Source organism: Athene noctua, chromosome 5 (genome assembly GCF_965140245.1).
Source record: "Athene noctua chromosome 5, bAthNoc1.hap1.1, whole genome shotgun sequence".
NCBI lineage: Eukaryota > Metazoa > Chordata > Aves > Strigiformes > Strigidae > Athene > Athene noctua.
Window position 1 is genome coordinate 35,107,787 of NC_134041.1, and position 22,739 is coordinate 35,130,525.

General features: G+C 42.9%; 1 protein-coding gene across 2 annotated transcripts in view; it reads left to right on the forward strand.

Annotated features, from left to right (window-relative positions):
* HMCN1 (hemicentin 1) overlaps window positions 1-2,947 on the forward strand; it is a 211,555-nt gene extending 208,608 nt beyond the window's left edge. For both annotated transcript variants that reach the window (XM_074907071.1, XM_074907072.1), the window contains 2 exons: window positions 298-424; window positions 1,526-2,947. In XM_074907071.1, the coding sequence (XP_074763172.1) occupies window positions 298-424; window positions 1,526-1,892 (494 nt within the window). In that variant the 3' untranslated portion in view covers window positions 1,893-2,947. The remainder of the gene's footprint in view (window positions 1-297; window positions 425-1,525) is intronic.
* Window positions 2,948-22,739: the final 19,792 nt, after the last annotated feature.

Sequence of the window (22,739 nt, forward strand, 5' to 3'; positions counted from 1 at the left end):
AATTGACCTAATTAGCCTCTATTGATAAGACAACTATGGTTTTTGTTGGGTCGTGGCTGTAGGACAGCTCTTGCACAATATGCCATCCTGTGCAGTAATAAAATGCCAACAATAATAAATACATATTATTGGCACTAGTGGCTCCAGTGTCTTACAAGCAAGACAGGATTCTGAAGGATTTCACTCTGTGTAGAGATGAAAGAGCCTTTGCAGTCTGCACAGCCTTTACCCAGTTAGTCTTTTAAGCCTTAAATTCTTCTACCAGTAACTTACTACTTGTATGTTTTTTACATTCAGATATTGATGAGTGCCTCGAACAGAATGTTAATTGTGGATCAAATCAGATGTGTTTTAACATGAGAGGAAGCTACCAGTGCATAGACACTCCTTGTCCACCAAACTATCAGCGAGAGCCTCTTTCTGGGTACGTCTTATTTTCAGCCCCTTTTCACCCACCCCAAGCTCAGATCCTTAACCTGTATTCATTAAAGAAACTTTGACTGATACCAGTAAAGCTCATCCTAGCAAAAAGTAAAGCATTGACTTCTGAGATGATCATTGTTTCTTGAGCAGCAGCATTCCAGGTTTCCCCTGCAGCAGAACCAGTAAGTAGTGGGTGCAGGTGATCTGGGTGGCACTCAGCATCCACGCAGCATTTTACTATTAGTTCAAGAGGAAATAACACTGAATGTTCTTTACTAAACAAAGCCCAGCAAGCAGCATGCTGCAGCTCTTTCTGCTGATCCAGTGTCCTTCATTTGTCACTTATGGGGCTGTCTTTGCATCTAAGTTTTCTGACTGACTTCTGTAATGGCCTAACCTGCCGTCAGTTTCAAAGCATTTAATATACTCTTTCAGTCATGAAAATAATGTGACAGTTCATGGTAAGTTTTGTTGTTTTTAAATTACTCTATTTCCTATTCTGGGAAAAACATTTATTTCTTTTAATATACTCAAAGAAATAGCTTGTTTCATAGTCAGAAAACATGTTTTGGATCCAACTGACCTGCAATGACATTTAAGTTGAAATGGGTAATGAAGAGGTTCTTTGACCTCTGTTAGCACTGACAAGCAGAGCTAGCAAAGATCTCCTATTTTGATTTTTGATCAATAGAAGTAAAATTTACTCTGTCCTTCTGAATTCCTAATTTTTTATTTTATGCTCTTAATACACAGACACTTCAAATAGACCTGTCTGGTACATTTTAAACCAACGTTTCCAACCCTAATGTTTTAAGAGCAAGGTCACTAAAACCGTTGAATTCAATGACAAATATTATATCCAGTATCTTTGTTACCTTTTGGTACTGAGATGATCCTGGTGAGGGAAAATAAGACATTAAACTAGACTGCAGCTTTAAAGGAGCAATGGGTAAAGAGTGCATGAGCATGCTATCTTCATAGAGCTGCTTTAATCTGTGTACTGCAACAGCGTAAATGAAAATAATTTCTCCTTTCAGACCTATTGCAGTACATAATGATATCATGCCTTCTCCCTGGGATAAAGTGCTCTGCTTATTCCTAGGTTCTGTCTCAAAAACTGCCCAGCCAATGACTTGGAGTGTGATCCCAGTACCTACGCCTTGGAATACAAACTCCTTTCGCTCCCCTTCGGCATAGCTGCTGGTCAGGATTTAATCCGGCTGGTTGCCTATACTCACGACCAGGTCATGCACCCAAGGACAACTTTCTTGATGGCAGACGATGACCCAGCAGTCCCATTTGCCCTGAGAGATGAGAACTTGAAAGGAGTCGTGTTCACCACCCGGCCGCTGCGAGAGCCAAAGACTTACCGCATGGGGGTCAGAGCCTTATCCTACAGCATCGATGGAAATATTGAGTATCGGACAACTTTCATTGTTTATATAGCTGTGTCAGCCTATCCCTATTAAACACCCAAACTACTTGACAGTAATCGCAGTATTTTAACCACGTTCATAAATGCCAGTGGGTGTTACCACTTCCAGACTGACTCTGCTGCCTGCCAAACAGTTGTGAACCATGTCACTTGAAAGTGGTGCTGTGCTCTTTTCTTTTTCCCTCCTTCCCCGAGGCTGCCCATTCAGTCCCAGTATTCCAATTCAAGAGGAAAATCCATGACTTTGAGGGCCTGTTACCACTAGCTTTATTTATTACACTGGAGCAGTCATTTTCCACAGTTTGTTCTGAAAACCAGCAGAAAAATCAAAGTATGAGCTGAAGTATATGGTCAAAGCAGTAAGCAAGGAGCAGCCTCTGTTGAAAGTAACTAAAGAAAAGCCTAACCTGAAGAAAAAAAGAAGCGTAATTTCAAGGGGTCTACACATTTTAAAGGTTGGAAGTGTTTTACAATTTTATATCTCTTAGATATTTTTTCTTATCAAATACCTGATAGAATTAGGGCTGTAATATACATTATGTCATGTGCTCAAAACCAGTAAATACCTCTGTATCTAATGATTGCAAATGCTGAAACAAATTATATTAAAGTTTGTTTTCAGCTAAAGAGTCTGCAGTAGAATTTGGAACTGGTACATTTGATTTTCATGCAAGTTTAAAGTTGTCACTATTTCTTGGAAGAAAAAACAATATTGCTACTTCTACTTTATACAGCAGGTATTTTATAACTTTGTTTTTTACTCTGACATTCTGGTATAGCCATTTATTTAGCTCAAAACCATATCCATTTCAGTACTCCCAGTTCAGTCAGTTAAAATGGTTTGCGTTTTTTTTTTTTCAAATGGAACATATTTCTCCAAAGATGTTGTAAGTTGGTTCAATAATGTCAATACACTGTACACAAGTAACTTTGCCAAGATGTATTCTATTTTTATGAAAGTGTATATATGTTTTTTCCTATGTGTATTTTCTATGCAGTATCTCAAGAGTGTTTTACAGTTAAGTTTGCATAAAAGGACAATGTCAATACATTGATAATAATCACAATAAAGGTTCTCATTGCCTTTGAGATTGCTGCACGTTTTATAATTGAAAAAAATTTCTTCCCCATTCATAAAGTGGTTGCCTTCAGTGCCAGCAGAGAAAGGAGAAGGTAAAGTGCCCAGCAAACCGGGGAGCAGCATGCGCAGCTGCAGCCAAGTCTCCTGTTCATTGCTCTACTGGCTTCTCACATCCTTCGGGTTTTCAAAAAGAAGTCAGGGAAACTGGTGCACTTACTGTAAGAGCTCTTATTTTATTCAGAGCCTACTGACTAGGAGACATCTCATTTCCTCAGAGGAAATTAGCTTTGCCAAGATTTACATTTTTGTTGCATATAAAGGCAGTTTTTCATAAATAACTCATTGCCAAACATGAAATAAGTCACTATAATTCCAGTGCATATAATTAAAAAAAAAAAATAAAATGAAGGGCATTAAGATTAGACCCCACTGGAAATTACCAGTGTTCACTGAAAGTTTTGCCATTTTCGAAGTGCGAGACATCAGCAGAGTCCCTCCTGTTGAGCACTCCACAGGGCATGAACTGTAGACTGAGGTTTGTATTTCATGATTGGGATGCAAGGAGTGGATCAAGAATAACTCGTTCTGCTCATTTCACTCAAAGTACATTTCTAGAGATGGGATCAACTTGCTCCACAATGGTATTTTTACTCCATACTTTGATGTTATCAATCATCTCTAGTGGAAGCCCCTCCAGTTTTCCCCTGACCTGGCTCTTCATTCAGTTTGCATCGCAACAAGTGAGATAGTCCTGCAAAACAAGGATGACTTAAAATCATTCTACTCTTTATACAAATTTATAGAAGGGACAGACTTCAAACAAAACAGGTTTGTTGCTTGGAAGCCTGACTTAAAAAATAAAAGCAGTTTAGGAAGAAAAAAGAAGATAAATTTCATGACAAAGACATGAGGGAAGGAGAAATGAGAGTAAGCTATAGTAAGTACAGGTAGTTACCTCTATTTCTTTTAAGGATGAGAATCACATATTGTGAATATAATGAAAATTATATCTGTGAGGGAATTTAACTCCACTGTGAGACAGGAGATAAAAATTCTGTTATGATATGTTTCATGGTAGAAAAAAAAAGCCCAAGCAGTGTCAGAGTTAAAATGCTTTAAGGTGAATCTACTCCTCCTTTTAGGGTTAGTGTGGCAGGTGCAACCGCCCAGTGAAAGCAGAGCTTCTTGGCTGCTGAAGTGCAGTAGCCCCGAGCTGCCCTTGTTCTCCGGGCTCCGTGGCAATCGGGGCCTGTGGCCAATGGGAGCCGCTATTGACACAGGTCAGATTCGGCCTGGGTATCGATGGAGTCCCCGGGGGGAGCCATTTGGAGCTCGTCCCCTGGAGCAGCAGCTGCGGCCGAGGACTCTCCCCCTGGGTCGGGATGCTGCCCAAGGAAACTCCTCGAGGGGCCTTGGCTCGGGACGCTGCCCTGAGCAGGTCCTCGAGGTTGAGAGCCCTCACTTGTCAGGTGAGTGATAAAGCGTTTGGGGTTGCCGTTAAACCCTAGGTAGCAGGGCTTTGTAAGGAGTTTGGGGTTGCCGTTAAACCCCAGGGAGCGGGTCTTTGTTCTGCGTTTTGGGTTGCTGTTAAACCCTAGAAAGCTGTTCTGTTCTCTCACAGACATTCAAACCTATAATTTACAGAGAGCTAGTTACCTGTGTCAATAATTATTTTAATTTTATTTTATTTTTGATCTGGTTGTTTATTTGAGAGCATCCGTAACAGTTAGGAACTTACCAGATGAAGTCACTTAAACACTCCCAGACACATCCAGAGGTCCCTCTCCACTATTTGCTTTCTCATCTTGTGCTTTCCAGGTGCCCAGCTGTAGCTCAAGAGGGAGGAGCCACTTGTCTGTGTGGAAGCTGTTAGTTATGCTGAGATGATGCCACAGGACTGAGGGACCAGCAAGGTTGGTGTTACTGTGAGCTTTGTGGTTTTCATTCATTGACTGCCTGAAGTGAAGTTATGAATGAAGGAGAACTTGGGCCATGCCCTACTCTTCCTTGGACATCAGTCCAGTGAAGTTCCCGCTGACTAGAAAAGGGGAAACATAACCTTCATTTTTAAAAAGGGAACTACAGTCTCACCTCTGAGCCCAGCGAGATCATGGAGCAGATCCTCCTGCAAGCTATGCTGGGGCACATAGAAAATAAGGTGGTGATTGGTGACAGCCAGCATGGCTTCACTAAGGGCAAATCCTGCCTGACAAATTTGGTGGGCACCTGTGATGTGGTTACAGTGCTGGTGGATAAGGGAAGAGCAACTGATGTCATCTACTTGTCTGGTGCGAAGCATCTGACGCTGTCCCCCACAACATTCTTGTCTCTAAAGTGGAGGGACGTGGGCGTGATGGATGGAGCACTTAGTGGATAAGGAACTGGCTGGAGGGTCGCACTGAAAGAGTTGTGATCAAAAGTTCAATGTCCCAGTGGAGAGCAGTGACGAGTGCTGTTCCTCAGGGGTTGGTGTTGGGACCAGTGCTGTTTAACATCTTTGTTGGCGACATGGACAGTGGGATTGAGTGCACCCCCAGAAAGTTCACCAACGACACCGAGCTGTGTGGTGTGGTCAACACGCTGGAGGGAAGGGATGTGCCATCCAGAGGGACCTGGACAGGCTGGAGAGGTGGGACTGTGCAAACCTCATGGAGTTCAACAAGGCCAAGTGCAAGGTCCTGTCCATGGGTTGGAGCGATACCAAGTGCAAATACAGGCTGGGTTGAGGAGTGGATTGAGAGCAGCCCTGAAGAGAAGGGCTTGGGGGTGTTACTGGATGGAAAACTGACTATGAGCCAGCAATGTGTGCACACAGCCCAGAAAGCCACCCCTGTGCTGGGCTGCATCCAGAGCAGTGTGGGCAGGAGGTTGAGGGAGGGGATTCTCCCCCTCTGCTCTGCTCTCGTGAGACCCTACCTGCAGTGCTGTATCCAGCTCTGGAGTCACTGTTGCAAATACAATTTTGTTCCACTACTTTGGTTTAGCAGCAATGTAGGGATTTATTAATATTTTGAGATAGATAACAAGATTAGGTTGTGTAACTATTAACAGTACTTAATCATTGGCCGATTTAACAGAGCAATTCAATGAAATTTGTTATAATCAAAATAGTGATTACTTGAAGATTTGAGAATGACAAGGGTCAACTGAAACTTACAGCAGGGTTACACACACAGGTGGAGGTTAAGTCAATTAGATCACACGTACAGACAGGCAAACAAACAATTCTGAACCAAATTGCCCACACAGAGACAGATTTAACCTATGATTAAAATTTCCCTTTTTGTGAGTTTCATGAATTGCTCATCTTTATGTGCCAGCATTCATCAGGGGCAGTTGGTGAACCTTGTGAAATCAGGCCTTTGAGTCCTCGTCAAACTGTTGATGGATGACCTTTGTGAAATCTACCTGAGGGGTATCCCAGCTCAGGGAGAGACACTGGGTCACACAACCCGTTGCAGTCCCAGAGAACTCAAAGGGTTTCACTTTTGGATCACTATTTACAGGATCTTGAGATAACTGACTTTGGTCAGCATTCTCCAATGACCAAAATTCACAATTCATCCTGGTAGACAATTCAGGCAGTAGATGGCCAAGGGGTGCCTGGCCACCCTGGCTCCAGGCTGCTTGCTGCATCTGTATTCATAACAGCACAATGGGAGTTTTCCCAAAACTTGCATGGGGCATACCCTGATGTACCATTCAGGCAGCAGATGGCCCAGGTGTAGCCACAGAGTACTGAGTGTCCAAGTCACTGCACTTGTATCCAAGATAACAGCACAATGGGGCTTATCCTGATGTCTCAGAGTGGCCTGGGGGTGTCTGCACCACCTCAGCCCTCAACATCAGAAGGACATGGACCTGCTCAAACGGGGCCAGAGGAGGTCACAAAGATGATCAGGGGCTGGAGCAGCTCCCCTGTGAGGACAGGCTGGGAGAGTTGGGGGTGTTCAGCTAGAGAAGAGAAGGCTTCATGGAGATCTTATAGCAGCCTTCTAGTACTTAAAGGGGCTACAAAAAAGATGGGGTGGGACTCTTGATCAGGGATTGTGGTGATGTCATGAGGAGTATCAGTTTTAAAATGAAAGAGGGCAGATTTAGACTAGATGTAAGAAAGAAATTCTTTCCTGTGAGGGTGGTGAGACACTGGCACAGGTTGCCCAGAGAAGCTGTGACTGCCCCCTCCCTGGCCATGTTCAAGGCCAGGTTGGACGGGGCTTTGAGCAACCTGGTGAGATGAGGAGCTAGGAAATTAAAATAGGATACAGAAATCAGGCACTCAAGAAATGAAGGTATAACTTAGTCTAGAGATAAAGATGGAAGACTTAGAGATCAGGCTAGGGGCTAGAGGCCCATTAGTTAAAAGATAACTAAGATAATAGATCATAGTTGATGGGCCAGAGAACAGAACAATATAGAAACCTTGATTAATAGAAGCTGTGAGAGAACACTTACTGATGGAATAGGAAGACAGCCCTAAAAACTGGTCAAAACCAACCCTATGGTCTGGCCTGAGTCCAGGAGGGCACAGAGACTGCACAAGAAACTGAGGTAAAGAGTTCAACAGTGAGGAAGAGGAGCTACTTCATCTCTGCAACCCCAGCAATGATGACTGGGACGCACTGCACAGATGCAACTAGGAGGAGATGGGGCGGAACATATGAAAAAGACTTTCAAGCTCATTATAATACAAAGCAGGGATAGGTCATGCATATGTATAGGTGAAATATGAATATGTAATGCTTTGCAGCATAAAGCCAAGACAAGGTGCCACAAGAGGCATGCAGGTTTGTGGTGGAATGATCCCCTGTGTGCCTCAGCACTGAATAAACACAGTTTTACCAATTATTAGGCCTAGCATAAAGGACACTGCCAGCATAAAGATGAACCAATAACCAAATTGTATTTGATACAAAAGGGTCAGTACATGGGTGAGCGCTGGGGGTACAAACAAGTCAGTCAGATTATACATAATTGACATCAATCTCACTGACCCCAACAATGACACCGCACAACCAACAATGGGTGGAATAAATGGTGAAATGCAGTCTCCCATAGGAGGGACGGGAGACAACCGAGTCAACAAACCAAATAGATAATACTAAGGAAGCCACATACTGAATCTCTACACAGCCCATGTTTACAAAAGCCAGACCTGGCTGGAGCCCAGTCCCAGGGAGGTGGGAGGTCCTTCCCCAACAGGGAACTCTGCAAAGTGCATCCACCTCACAGACAGACACTGCCCCTTCCTGCAGGTGGTCCCAGCTTTTATCCCTAAAGTGGGACACCTGACCCTTGTTTACTTAACGCAGACACCTGGGGCTCATTTACCCCATGGCTCTGTCTGCAAGGCAGGCCAAACCCTGGAGGGAAGCCTAAAGGCAAACTCACCCCACCTTTGTGAAGGGCTGTGGGAATCACCCATATGCCAACCTTAATTTGGGGCTTGGGGTTGAAACCCCAGCATTTCACGCACCTACTTTATAACCTTAGAGATTGTAGAGTTGTGTTTCCACAAGTCACTGGGCTAGTGGAAGGTGTCCCTGACCATGGCAGGGGGGTTGGAACTAGGTGATCTTTAAGGTCCCTTCCAACCCAAACCAGTCTGTGATTGTGTGATAACTGGGGCTGGTCCCAGCAGCAATCCTGGCTTTTCTAGAGGAACTCCATTTATGTTTGCATCTGTGCTGAAAGGGAACTGCTGGCTCTCTGCTGGCCTTCTCTAAATCATCGTGATATATTTTAATTTAAAAATGTATCAAAGAATGTTGGAAATTAATGACTTCCTAATTAAAAGGCTGCTCATAGTTCATCTTGAGGAATAGACACAGCCCTGTAGCTGTCTCTTTATGGTCAGAATTATATAGGCAGAGATGTGCAATGGGGAAAAGACCTCACTGAAACTACTATGGAAGTAGAGCCAGGTATTTGTAGGGTGTGATGCAAAGAATCAGGAACCCTGTTAACTAGTTAAACTGTAGATGTGATCTCTATCACAGAAAGGCAGAGTGAATAACCTTTAATTAATTTCTGGCTACATAATTGCAGAGCAAACGCTCTTCCAGGCATGCTAATATGGTATATAAGAATCTAAAGTTCTTACTAAACAAGCCATACCACTATCACAACAAATAATAGTGAAATATGTTGCCGTTCTTTGTAAAGAATATTGTATGGCCTTTAAATGTAACTAGTCCCTGCCATTTGTCCCAATTTGCAATGTTATTAATGTTACTGATCAAATCCTGGAAGCATTAGGAGACAGAGTCAATATTGGCTGGTGTTTTTTTCAAGATAGAGGGAAGGAAAAGCATGAAAGGACCTAAAAAAAAGAAAAACCAACCAAAAAAACAAAGAAAAAGGAGATCCCAGCAAGAGCAATTGTTCTCTGGTAGTTCAGATGTGCTGAATAAGCAATTAACGCTTCAGTGCTGCCTGATGCCTGAGCTACCATCCTTTCGTGCAAGCCTACGATTTCCACAGCCCATTTGATTCCCTGGGGGAGGTAACAAGCACTTCCCACTGACCCTATTCCTGACCCACTGCCTGCAACATGCCTACCTCCTTTGTTCCTGGGCCTCACCTAGGCACAAACATGACATTTAATTAACTCCATTACTGAGATGAAACGTACCCTATGAAAGATGGTAAATGTGTTTTATACATTACAGGGACTAATTTATAGCTACTGGTAGTATGTATAAGTGGGACATCTTGTGGCATTCCAGCAGCATGCAGCTGGGCACACAAGGCTGGCTGAAGCTAACCTCCAGGTAAACACACAGGAGGTACCAGCTACCTGCTTGCTGCAGCACTGCCGAAGGCTGCTCAGCCCACACGCATATTCCAGGAAAACATCCTGCTATGTCCGAGCCTTTGCCGGGGCACAACTAGACCCGCTTTTCCTCCTGGAAATCATCTTTCCTCATCAAAGCCAAAAGGAAACTGCATGCTAAAATGCAGCACTTCTTAAAAAAAAATAAATGTGCAATTCCTTCTGAATATAAGTTCTAGCAGAGGAATAAAGCACGAAAAAGAGTACAGGGACAAAACCTGGGGTAATTGCCAAACAGAATAGCAAGTCCACAACCACCATCATAGAATCACAGAATTATTTAGGTTAGAAAAGACCTTTAAGATCGAGTCTAACCATTAATCTAGCAGTGCCAAGTCTACCAATAAACCCTGTCCCCAAGTGCCACTTCTACACGTCTTTTAAATACCTCCAGGGATGGTGACTCAACCATTTCCCTGGGCAGCCAGTTCCAGTGATTGACAACACTTGTGGTGAAGAAATATTTCCTAATATTCAATCTAAACTTCCCCTGGCACAACTTGAGAGGATTTTCTGTTGTCCTATTGCTTGTTACTTCATCAAAGAGACTCATCCCCCCTCTCTGCACCCTCCTTTCAGGGAGCTCTAGAGGGCGATGAGGTCTCCCCTCAGCCTCCTCTTCTCCACACTAAACACCCCCAGTTCCCTCAGCTGCTCCTTGTACAACCTGTGCTCCAGACCCTGCACCAGCTTCGTTGCCCTTCTCTGGACACGCTCGAGTCATTCAATGTGCTTTCTGTAGTGAGGGGCCCAAAACTGAACACAGGAATCGAGGTGTAGCCTCACCAGTGCTGAGTACAGGGGTAAGATCCCTTCCCTGTCCCTGCTGGCCACGCTATTGCTGACACAAGCCAGGATGCCTTTGGCCTTCTTAGCCACCTGAGCACACTGCTGGCTCCTGTTCAGCCTGTCAAGGTCTCTCTGCAGAGCTTCCCTAGCCTCAAGCAGATCAACACTCCCACCCAACTTGGTGTTTGTAAACTTACTAAGGGAGCACTTGATCTCCTCATCCAGATCACTGATAAAGGTATTGAAGAGAAATGGCCTCAGTACCAAGCCCTGGGGGACACCACTTGTGACCGGTCGCCAACCGGATTTAACTCCGTTCACCACAACTCTTTGGGCCCGGCCATCCAGCCAGTTTTTTACCCAGGAAAGTGTCTGCCCATCCAAGCCTCGAGCAGCCAGTTTCACCAGGAGAATGCTGTGGGAAACGGTGTCAAAGGCCTTACGAAAGTCAAGGTAAACAACATCTACAGCCTTTCCCTCATCCAATAAGCAGGTCACGTCACAGAAGGAGATCACGTTTGTCAGGCGGGACCTGCCTTTCACAAACTCATGCTGACTGGGCCTGATGACCTGGTTGTCCTGTATGTGCTGTGTGATGGCACTCAGGATGATATGCTTCCCTGGCACTGAGGTCAGGCTGACAGGCCTGTAGTTTCCCAGATTCTCGTTCTGGCCTTTCTTGTAGATGGGCATCACATTTGCTTACCTCCAGTCAACAGGGACTTCCTGAGTTAGCCAGGACTCCTGACAAATGATGGAGAGTGACTTGGTGAACACTTCCACCAGCTCCCCCAGCACCCTTGGGTGGATGCCATCCAGCCCCATAGACTTCTGTGGGTCTAAGTGGTGTAGAAGGTCGCTAACCATTTCCCCTCGGATTATGATGGCTCTATTTTCTCCCTGTCCCTGTCTTCCAGCTCAGGGGGCTGGGTAACACAAGAACAACTGGTTTTACCATTAAAGACTGTGGCAAAGAAGGCATTAAGTACCTCAGCCTTTTCCTCAGTCTTTGTCACTAGGTTCCTCACCACTCTGCCCTCCACCTCCACCCCCACCCCCATCCAATAAAGGATGAAGATGCTCCTTAGCCCTCCTTTTTTTGCAAATATATTTATAGAAACATTTTTATTGTCTTTTATGGCAGAAGCCAGACTAAGTTCCAGCTGGGCTTTGGCCCTTCTAATTTTCTCCCTGCATTGTCTCATGACATCCTTGTAGTCTGCCTGAGTTGCCTGCCCCTTCTTTCAAAGGTTATAACCTCCCATTTTTTTCTGTTCAGCCAGGCTGGTCTTCTTCCCTGCCAGCTCATCTTTTGGTAATGGGGACTGTCTGCTCCCACTCCTGTAAGATTTCCTTCTTGAAAACTGTCCAGACTTCACAGGCTCCTTTGCCCTTCAGGACTGCCTTCCAAGTGACTCTGTCAACCAGGCTCCTAAATGGGCCAGAGTCTGTCCTTCAGAAGTCCACGGTAGCAGTTCTGTTCTCCCCCTCCTTACTTCTTCAAGAATCAAAAACTCTATCATTTCATGATCACTGTGCCCAAGGCAGCCTCCAACCACCACATCACTCACAAGTCCTTCTCTGTTCATGAACAACAGCTCCAGCAGGGCACCTTCCCTAGCTGCCTCCCTCACCAGCTGTGTCAGGCAGTTCTCTTCCACACACTCCAGGAACCTCCAAGACTGTTTCCTCTCTGTTGTGTTGTATTTCCAACAGATATCTGGTAAGAACACGTTCCCCACAAGAACAAGAGCTAGCAATTGTGAGACTTCTCCCAGCTGATTTTAGAATACTTCATCTGTCACTTCATCCTGGTTGGATGGTCTATAACAGACTCCCACCATGATATCTGCCTTGTTGGCCTTCCCTCTGATTCTTACTCATAAACACTCAATGCTAATCGTCACCATCATCAGGTTCTAGACAATCAAACCACTCCCTAACACACAGGGCTACCCTGCTGCCTCTCCTTCCTCATCTATCCCTTCTGAAGAGTTTATAGCCATCCACTGCAGCACTCCAGTTGTGCAAGTCATCCCACATTTCTGTGATAGCAACTATATCATAGCTTCTCTGCTGCACAGTGGCTTCCAGCCCCTCCTGTTTGTTGCCAACGCTGCATGCTTTGGTGTAGGTGCACTTCAGTTTGGCTACTGATCCAGCCACCTTTTTTGGGGGGAGAAGCCCTATAATTCCTGCATGACCATTCTCAGGCACTTCCTGGTTTCTAACACATCAATAACCCTTGTGACTTTGCTGCTGCATGGATTTCCATCCCCTACCTCCACTGAGATGGCAGACCGAAGGAATTCACTAGCACACCCTGTCACTCAAACATCAGCATGCTGTCCCCATGTGTACCTCCAGTGAGCCTGGTTTTATCCCCTGCCCCCCCTTCAAATGTAGTTTAAAGCTCCTTCAATAAGCCTTGCTAACTCCTGCACAAAGATACTTGCCTGCTTTCAGACAGGTGTACCCTGTCTGTCACCAGCAGGCCTGGTGTTGATGTAGACTGACCCATGATCAAAACCCCAAAATTCTGCTGGTGACACCAGGCTTGGAGCCAGGTATTGATCTTCTGGCTCTTCTGTTTCTTCCTTCATCATTCCCTGCAAGTAGGACAGAGGAGAACACCTCTTGTGCTTCTGATCCTTTAACCAGTTTTCCCAAGGCCCTGAAGTCTCTTTTGATTGCCCTTGGAGTTCTTGTTGCAACTTCATCCCTGCCTACCTGAAAAAATCAATAATGGATAATAATTTGAGGGCATACCAAGATAGGAAGCTTTCTCTTCACATCTTTAACCCAGGCCCCAGGGCAGCAGCCAGACTTCCCTAAGAAGTGGATCCCGTCTCCATATTGGGCCTTCTGCTCCTTTCAGAAGGTAATCTCCCATGACAATAACCTGTCTTTTTTTTCTTTATGGAAGCAGTTTTGACACAGGGCATGGGCTGACTTAACCTCGGAGACACCTCCAGCCTGGATGAACCATTGTCCTCGTTATTGTTCAGTCCCACTTGCAGAGCCTCATACCTATTATGCAAGGGCACCTGGGAAGGTGAGGAGTCACAGAGAAGATGTGCCTCCTGTGCTGGGCAGGAATTTGTCACCATTGCCCCTATTCCCTGTGTCACTGTGTTCAGCCAGATGGAGAGAGGATAGGGAATCCTCTGCATCATGAGTTTTGGCTGCCTGGGACACAAGGCAAGGTGTGGTTGCAGTCATTTACCTCTGTCTCGCACTCCTTGTTAATCCTCAACCTTCTCAGCCCCTCCTACGTCTCTGTCACTAGGTGGGGGAGCTCCTCTGCCCAAACGCACCCCTTGCAGCGGTGCCCACTGCTGCTGGCCCGTGGGTGCTGTCAGAGCCTGGCACCAGCCTGGCAGCACCTTCCCACCGCAGCTCTGGCTGTGTCAGTCATGGCAGTGCAGAGCTTAGCGAGGCCATGGCTTCCTGCAGGTGGGTACTCTTGCTCCCTGGTGGAGCTGGCAGGGCTTCAGCGCCCTTCCTGCACTCCCTGCCATGCAAATTGCCACGCAAACTGACGTGCTATGCCCTGTTTGCCCTCCTCAGTCACTAGCGCTCCTAAGGGGTTCTTTTACATGTGGGTGGTCTTGGCCACTGTTGCTCCTGGCCTTGCCCAGGTCCCATCAGCCTGTGGCATGAGCTGCCAGCTTCTGGCAGCTCTCTGCTCCCTCTGAGGTTCCCCCATTTCAGGTAACCTCCCTGCACACCACGCTGGAGCGTTCCGCTGTGGATCCTGCCGGCTCTGGAGCTGCTCACCTCAGCCACTGAAAGGCCTTGTTATGTGATAGGATGGGTGCGGTTCCCCCATCACACCTTCCTTAGCAATCCATCTTGACAATCTCTTGAGAGAGAAGTTCCACTTGATTTTTGTTCTCCTTTGTGCCCTGGCTGAGTTTGAAATCTACTGAAGAGGTACAACAATGAATTGATGCAGAGTACATAGCACTGTGGGTTAAAGGGAAAAGTTATCAGTTGAGAACGATGCTCAGAAAAGATGGGAGTAGCAGTGCTTGACAGATAAGTGTTTACTTGCCAAGTAAGATCCAGACAGTGGATACTGAACTAAGAGAAGGATAATGAGTAAAGCTGTCGTCATCACTCTCCCATCGGCGTGGCTATTACTGGCAGGACTCTGCTCTTGGGGTGCAAGTGGGAGCTCTGCTACCCTTTGACTTCAGAGGCATTTCTACTTCTGGCAGCTCAAATCTAAGGCTGCTGCCAATAAAAACTTGGCATATTATGATCTTTGAAATCCACAGATTAGTTTATGAGGCTGGAATCCAACCGCCCACCCCCTAGTTGCACACAGGCAGAGAACAGGACATGCAGCACTGTGTGAGGGGGTACAAATCACCAGCACCATGCTGGTTGTGGTTAATCACCCAGGCAAAGAGATGTGGAAGAAAGCTGTCTAGAGCATTTCCGTTTAAACTAATCCCTGCCAAGATACTGTGATGTATAGGTGGGTGAGGGTTGCTGGGCAGGTCTTGTGCTTTGTTTCTGGGGAAAGCCTGTGGGTAGATGAAGGCTTCTTTAGCCTTCTGGGCTTCAACTCTGCTTCAGACGTAATTTTGATGAAGTCCACAGAGTCAGCAAATGGATAGCATCTACAATATTCAACACTGTATTGTTAAGTCAAACACTGAAGTCTGGAAGTTTAGAACACATTCTACACCAATGTCCATTAATGCTGAAAAGCCCGAACAGTCAATGACTTGCTTAAGAACAGCCTTATTTCTTGATGGGAAACCAGAGATGGTTTCACCTCCTGCACATACAGCAGTGCTCACTTTGTCTGAAGCTGTTGCTCCATGTGATCTACGAGACACCCTTAGTGAATCACTTGACTTGTCCTTTCATCCCTGGACAAACGTTCTGAGGCACAGGGTAGCTCTGAGTGTGAGCTGAAACAGAAAGGAAACACCAGAGAGGGCCAGCCAATTGCCAGAGCTAAATGGGGTGTTAAGCATCCAGCAGCACTGCACTAATAAACTTAACATCCAAGCACAGCATATCCAGCTGTACCCTGTGAATAACATTAAATGTAATCCCTAACTGGCAAGCAGATTTTTATAAACACGTTTGCATGTCTGGACACACTTAACCCAACTCCAATAACTTTTCAGATCATTGAGTTCAGCTATTCAGCATCTTCAGTGTACTTCACTACTAGACAGCATGCACAGCTGACTCTTTTGGTTTGAAAAATTTCTTATTAGAAAGGGAAACAAAGAATACCTGCTAACAAATAAAAGCATATGGATAAAAAAAAGTGCTCTTTAATATTTTACGCAAAGAGATTCAAATATAATTTACGAATAGCCAAATGATGGGAGCATCAGAAACATGATCAAGCCAAGAAATTGTTCGGAATACAGAGCAACAATTCAGAAGCGCTCTTAAGTAATACTGTGCAATTGCTGCAAGGAATAGAGAATCTGATGGAAAGATAACCTCAGTTAATTTTTTACTGTATGTAAGGATTATAAAACTGTGGCCATTTTGGGACTGAGAACAAGTTGAGATAATTTTTTGGATAAAATGTGTGTAAGAAAAAAATGGTATAACAAATACAGCACTTGGATTAGAAAGATCTTTCCTAAAATGGGAAGAGCTAGGCACACAAAAGTCAAAGACTGCACACTTCTTACTGTTCTTGATGTCTTAACAAAGTGGCTTGAAATTTAGTGAGACACAGCTGATTTTCTTATTAATAACTTCTCATCCTACTTCTCATCCTAAAAGTCAGAAGAAGACATTTTGAATAGAATCTCTCTCAACCATCATTTTAAAAAAAAAATCTGTATGCTGCCTATGAAATTGCACGGTAAATCTGATGTGCTTGGATCACAAGAAGTATCTCAAGGAAGTCTCTCTTAGAGAATGCCTGGCAGGTATCACGAAATCTGGGCCTGTATAGATATGAGTTAGCCCTTAATTAAAGCAAGGCCAAACTCTCTTGCCACAAAAAAATGTAGCACAGCCACTGTCAAATACTTAAAATAGTAAAGTTTCTAATACTAAAATTGTAAAAGTATCTGATTTTGGGTCCACAACTTCAGAGGCAAAAACCATCCAGGATCCCTAAAGACAAGAATCCTGTAAGTGGGCCTAGTTACTACTATTCCTAGGAAAGACAGTGGTACATAAAACATAGCTAGGTTCCAAGCAACGTCAACATTCCTCTTGCTAGCAGCCTTCACAACCATCACGGGTTTTTAGCCAGGATGCCTCTAGAATCTGATGCTGAGAGTGAGGATGAGGATTGAAGTTGGAAGAATAATGAATTCCCAAATGCCACAGAAATTACTGAAGTTCCCCAGCTCTTCGCTGAAAGCAGGCGAACGAACAGGACCTCTCCATGTCCGAAGAGGAAAATGCACAGTGCTCTGATGCAACCATGGGAGTGACTGAAAAAAATACCATGAGAAAACAACATTAAAAACACATGCTGAAGGGACTTCAGGAGCCTTATTGATAAACTGGGGAGGGCAAGATACTCTTGTACCAGAACAGTACTGTTTCTGCATTGATTTCCTGGTGGTTCACCACCTGAGGACAAATCTTAAATGCTAGAGAGCTTATGAGTAGGAGACAGGCTAGATGTTCAAATCTGTGACAAAATTATGACCGCTTCGATTTCTCTTCAGCTTAAAGACACTGGACTTTGAATACAAACCTTGCAATAACTTATTACATCAAATTTATTCATCCTTCCTCATCATCGTCTGCTAACAGAATTAGCTCACAAATCTTCACATATTTACCAACCATACAGGTCAGATGGCTTTTCTCGGCTCCGGCCTTGTTTGAAAGAAAATATTTGTGGTTTGCTTAATGGTTCCTCTGCAATGCTCTCAGCGATGTGGAGACTGATAGAGAACCTCAAATTGGGTGTAACCCTGCAAAGCCTTTGCCAAAATATTACTGCTAACATTTCACAGCTTGTGTTTTGAAAAGAGTTTGGATGCATAAACGATGTTGTCCTTTAATAGATGAGGCTGTAACATGGAAGTGGTTTGTGTTCAACCACTTGTTTCACAACAAGGTAATATGATGGTATTTTTACCATGTGTGGTAGCTTTACTATAGACGAGCAAAGAGCCATCAGAGACTACCAAAGAGTCACACTGAATGAAACCTTGTTAAAAACCTCTGCCTTAGAATTGGACACCTCATCTAATCAAAATATTTCTCAATCATATAAACAGTTCTTAGCAGATACTAAGAAAAATAGCAAAAGTTGTTTTACTTAGAGCTAATGTAAAATTAATTTTCCCGATAGAGATTTGAAAATGCTGAACAATACAAGGATACATCTCAGAATCAATTACCATAGCATGAAAATGAGCATCTGCAGAGCAGCTAGTAAAAAATGTCTGCATTTTGCTGAGTAGTGTTTTTGAGAATTTGTTATCTGAGCAGTCAGGTTCAGCAATGAAGTTCAGCCCTTGACAGACTAGCCATTGTTTATTTATAAAGCTCTGTTAATTATTTAAATAAACCACATAGCACTGGTTTTGCTCCCACCTTGTGCGCTAGAAAAGAGTTAACCAAAGATAACAATCACTGGATCTCCAGCCTGAAACTTGAATCTAAACCAGTCATGCTAAAATCTGAGACATTTTCATAATCTAGAAAAATGTGAATAAATTAACAACCAGCAGATTTTTACAAGTATTTGTATGCATGAGAGCTGGTTGTGTCTGGGGATTTAATTTGCATAACACTTTGAAATGCACACTATACTATCTTCATCAAGATAGTACTTTATTGAGGCCTACTACAGAGCTTGCCACTATATGTCTCTAAATCAATTCTTCCCTACTTAACATGACCCTTAGTGCCATGGTTTGCTACTTAGCTAGTTTTCCAGCAAAGACAGTCCTAAAAGTGGAAGATGCAAACACTGATAGCATTTTGACAGAGACCTCTGACCACTGAGCAGAGGAAAACCTACACCTTTTTCTGCTAGCTAGAAAAAAAATCTCAGCCTGACATCCCTGGATGCATGGATGGTTTTTGCTCAACCTGGCAAAACCAAAACTGTCTCTTTATGGGCTTTTCTGCCAGCTTTTGTTTCTTTCAACAAATGCTTCTGATACTCAGATACACAACATGGACAATATCTTCAAATTAGAATTTTGGTCTGAATTACACTGAAGTTTTTTTCCTTACACATCATAACAATATGGCCATCTCTAGTCACACTTAAAAATCTGTAATGTCTGTTACAGCATGAGCTTTATATGCCTGAACACCAACTTTCCAGCTAGTTCTCAATAACGGCAATACCCTTCTCTCAGGCCACAGCAAATCCTTTTTGCCCCCACTCACAATAATTCTGATTGCTGCTACAAAGACCTTTGTCTAATAACATAAGCTACTTCTTTTCTTTCAAGTCCTCTACAGCTTTTCTTTACTTTAGGAAGCAGCCTTGCTAGACTTTCAAATGTGTTTTCTGTTCCTCTCAAATTGCCCTTTTTACCTGGCAGAAGTTCCTCACACACAGAAGCACTTCATTTTTCTCTCTCAAATCTTTCTCCAGAATACTCCTCTATTAGGATATCATTTGAGAAAAAAAGACAAGCTAGTGAAATGCATAACTACATGAAAGGAGTCTAACATCTTTTGCTGTAGAAGTTATCTAAAAATTTAATTTTGGAAAGTATTAAACATCTTCCAGATGGTAAATAGCAACATGATTTCCCTTATGAAAGGGTTGGTTATTGAGTTGTTTTTCTTTTTCCAGTTTTACAAACTCTGTAACTAAAATCAAGATAAACACCTTTCCATTACAGACAGAAAATGCACAAGGTATGTGTGCATGGATTTTAAGGCCTGTTCTGCAATATGCTCCTAGGGAAAGAGCAGGGTGTTCCTCTGGGTTGCGATATAAATGATGCACTGAAATTTGCCCGCTGATGGTACACAAAAACCTGTGATGCAGAATACTTTCTGAAAATACCAACACTGATATCAATCAAAACCAGAGTTTTAGCTGGCAGGATATGAGTAAAATGAGTCCTTTTGCTGCTAAGGTGTGGCAGTGACAGACTAGTGGTGTCCTGGGGAAGGAGCAAGGCTGGTACGATAACCTTTGGGCTGCAGACAGCCTGATCAGACTTTGCCATGTCCTGCAAATAACAGCCGTTGCCACATGCATTTGCAGGTCTCAAATGATGGTCACAGAGAAGAAAAATTCCATGGATCAGTGAACATCAGTGAATATGAGTGTCTCTCATTAGTACCATAACCCCCAGTAATCAAAGAAAGACCTCTAGATTTAAATCAGAAAGGGCATAAGCAAACACTGGATCACGTTTCATATTACACCATTTATTCCAAGTCAGAGCTGTCACTGATTCCTGAAAGCATCCTGAGCAGCTATTTGCAGGGTATATGAGCACTTACAAATGCAACCATGCTTTCACAGCACACTGCGACAATTTCAAATCAAAAAACAGAATTTCAGTCCATATTTGCTGAAACAATGAATAGGAATTTATTTTTCTAGTATGTTTGGGATTCCTTCTTTTGTTTTAATTTTTCTGATGAGAGCAGAACACACAGAGCATCAAAAAGCTTTGATACTTAGCAAGCACATCTGCAGTTATGGGTTTGACCTTGGTTCTGAAATTCTGGGATGCAATTCTAGCTTTTCCAGGAAGGAATATGCATTGTAAATATTTATAAGACTGTCAACAGAAGTAAACACCTGGCACTTCTTTCATTCAGGCTTCTAATGGTGGAGAAAAACATACAAATACTATACAACATAAGAGAGGCAACCCCAAATCATGCATTTTTTATTCTAGTTTACCAGGCTAGACTTCTTTCAACTGCTGATTTGGTTACTATTTAGTTGGAATTTTACATTCAATAAAATTTTGCAAGGGCCAGTTTTGGTACCTGAGTTACAGATTTCTTTTGATGATCAGAGCAGGATGGATATTAGCAAATGACCCAAAAGGTAGAGATAAAAATTAGGATTAGAGTTGCAAACAAAGCTGATCAATTGAAGATACTCTCTGCCAAAAAACAGATTGCTGTTAAAAGATCAAAACTGACACATTACACATTAACAGTAAAATACAATTGTGTAAATATAACATGCACAGTGCCTGGTTATGGCTGCTTTTCAAAAGGAACCAAGATATTACTGAGGATCACCAGCTAAACAAGAGTTAATGTTCTCACACAGAGACAGAAAAAGCTTCCTACTGACACCTGAACAAAAGCACTGTATGCAAGGCATGTTACATTTTTTATTAGTTATTATACAATTTCATCTGGAATATCATGTCCAGTTTTGGCCCTCTTTTCCAAGCAAGCAGTAGCTCACCTTTGAGATACTGATGAGAAAAATAATCATTGCTATTGCCTGAATTATCACAGGATAGATAGATCTTTTCTGCTGGATGTTCTCAGAAAACATTGATTCAAATTTATTAGAGTAAATCTGATGTACTGCAACACCAAAAAAAAAAAAAAATTGTAAAAATTGTAAATTCTGATGTCAGTAGCAGCACTGATATGAGAGTTACTCAGTGACTTTTATACTCCAGTTTTACATAGATAGAGTTTGGAAGTAAAGAAAATATTTGATTGTATTTACCTATTATGCAGTGGAGTTTTTTAAGCTGTTTTGGACCTATTTAAAATAAGTTTACTTTGTAAGATGAACTACTTGTAAATCAGAACATCTGGTAAAACCCTGTAATCTGCCAGACAGTCTTGTGAAAGAGTTATCATTCCAAATAAGTGTTATTTGCAATGGTCTTTAATATGATTCCAGACACAGTGATTATATAAATATAAAAAGCTTAAAAGGACGGAATTAACATCATATCCCTGAAATCATCACTAAGCGTCCACATTTTCTGAAGTTCACATATGAATCACAAGTGAACTACTGTCCTGGCAGAAGTCAAAGGTCCCAGAGGCTGAACAAGCATGATATTCACAGAAAAAAAAGAAAAAAGGGAAAAAAAAAAAAGGGAGCAAAACCTACAGGTATTTATCATACTCTATAGATATCTTCATAGATCAACTGAGATAGGTAAGTTTGAGACTCATGAATTAAACTGCTTTCATTAACAAATGTAAAGTTGGAATGGACTTCAAAAGACCATATCCTTGTTTTACAGTTGGGCCAATATGAGCATTTCCTTTCATTCAACAGTTATAAGCAGGGTCTAATGGCAAATATATACACTTTCTCACTCTTCAGTCTTTAGTGATGTGATTTTGCTACAAAATACATGAGCTGGGAAAGCTGCATTTAAATTATGTTGTATTAACCTAAACTAGTATTTCAGAGAGATCATCTTTGTCATTAAGATATGTTTAAATTTAGCTTTTTGTTCCAAAACTGGATTAAAATTCAGATTTGTACGGTGATCAAGATGCTCTAACAGCATCACCTGCAACAATAATATAATCAGCTTACACATTCCTTCTGATACTAAAAAAAAAATCTGGGTGGAAAGCTGTGCTAAACAGCAAGAATGAATATTTTATAAAATTTTATATGACACAGTTGCAGATGCTACCTGCCTCACCTTTCACGACTACTGTGTTACTTATGATTTTTCTTACTCTTACTCTCATGAAAATTTGCTTAAATTTCACAGTTAATGAGAAACCAGTGAGTGAAGCACAGAGTTCACAGAAGTGGAAGGACAAAGTTCAGAGTAACAAATGAGGAGATCTCCCCTCCTTGCCCCTAAGCCACTGAGAAAGTTGCAACTATTGCTAGTAGGAAAGGGCTTGAAGTAAAATATTAGGGCCATCGGCATTTGCGCTCTGGCGTCAGGGAGCTGAGAAATGACTTGTTGTTGCCTCTCCATGTAATTATGTAATGGCAAAATTTTACTGGCTGCTCAAATAAGACTCTTCAACAGATGGCCATGATACATGACTTAGGAAATGGAAATTAATCAGGTCCATTTATAGTGAAGTAATGTCTCTAAAATAACTGTCCCCACTCTACTGTCTTACAGTAATAGGCTCGCAAAAATCACAGCAGGTGAATAAAACAACCTCAATTTCGCTATTCTCTTCTAACGATGCAGACCAAGAGGAGAGCAAGGGAGGGACAGCAGGAAGGCACTCCTGTGCCACCGAGATCCTTCTCCCACAGCATTTCA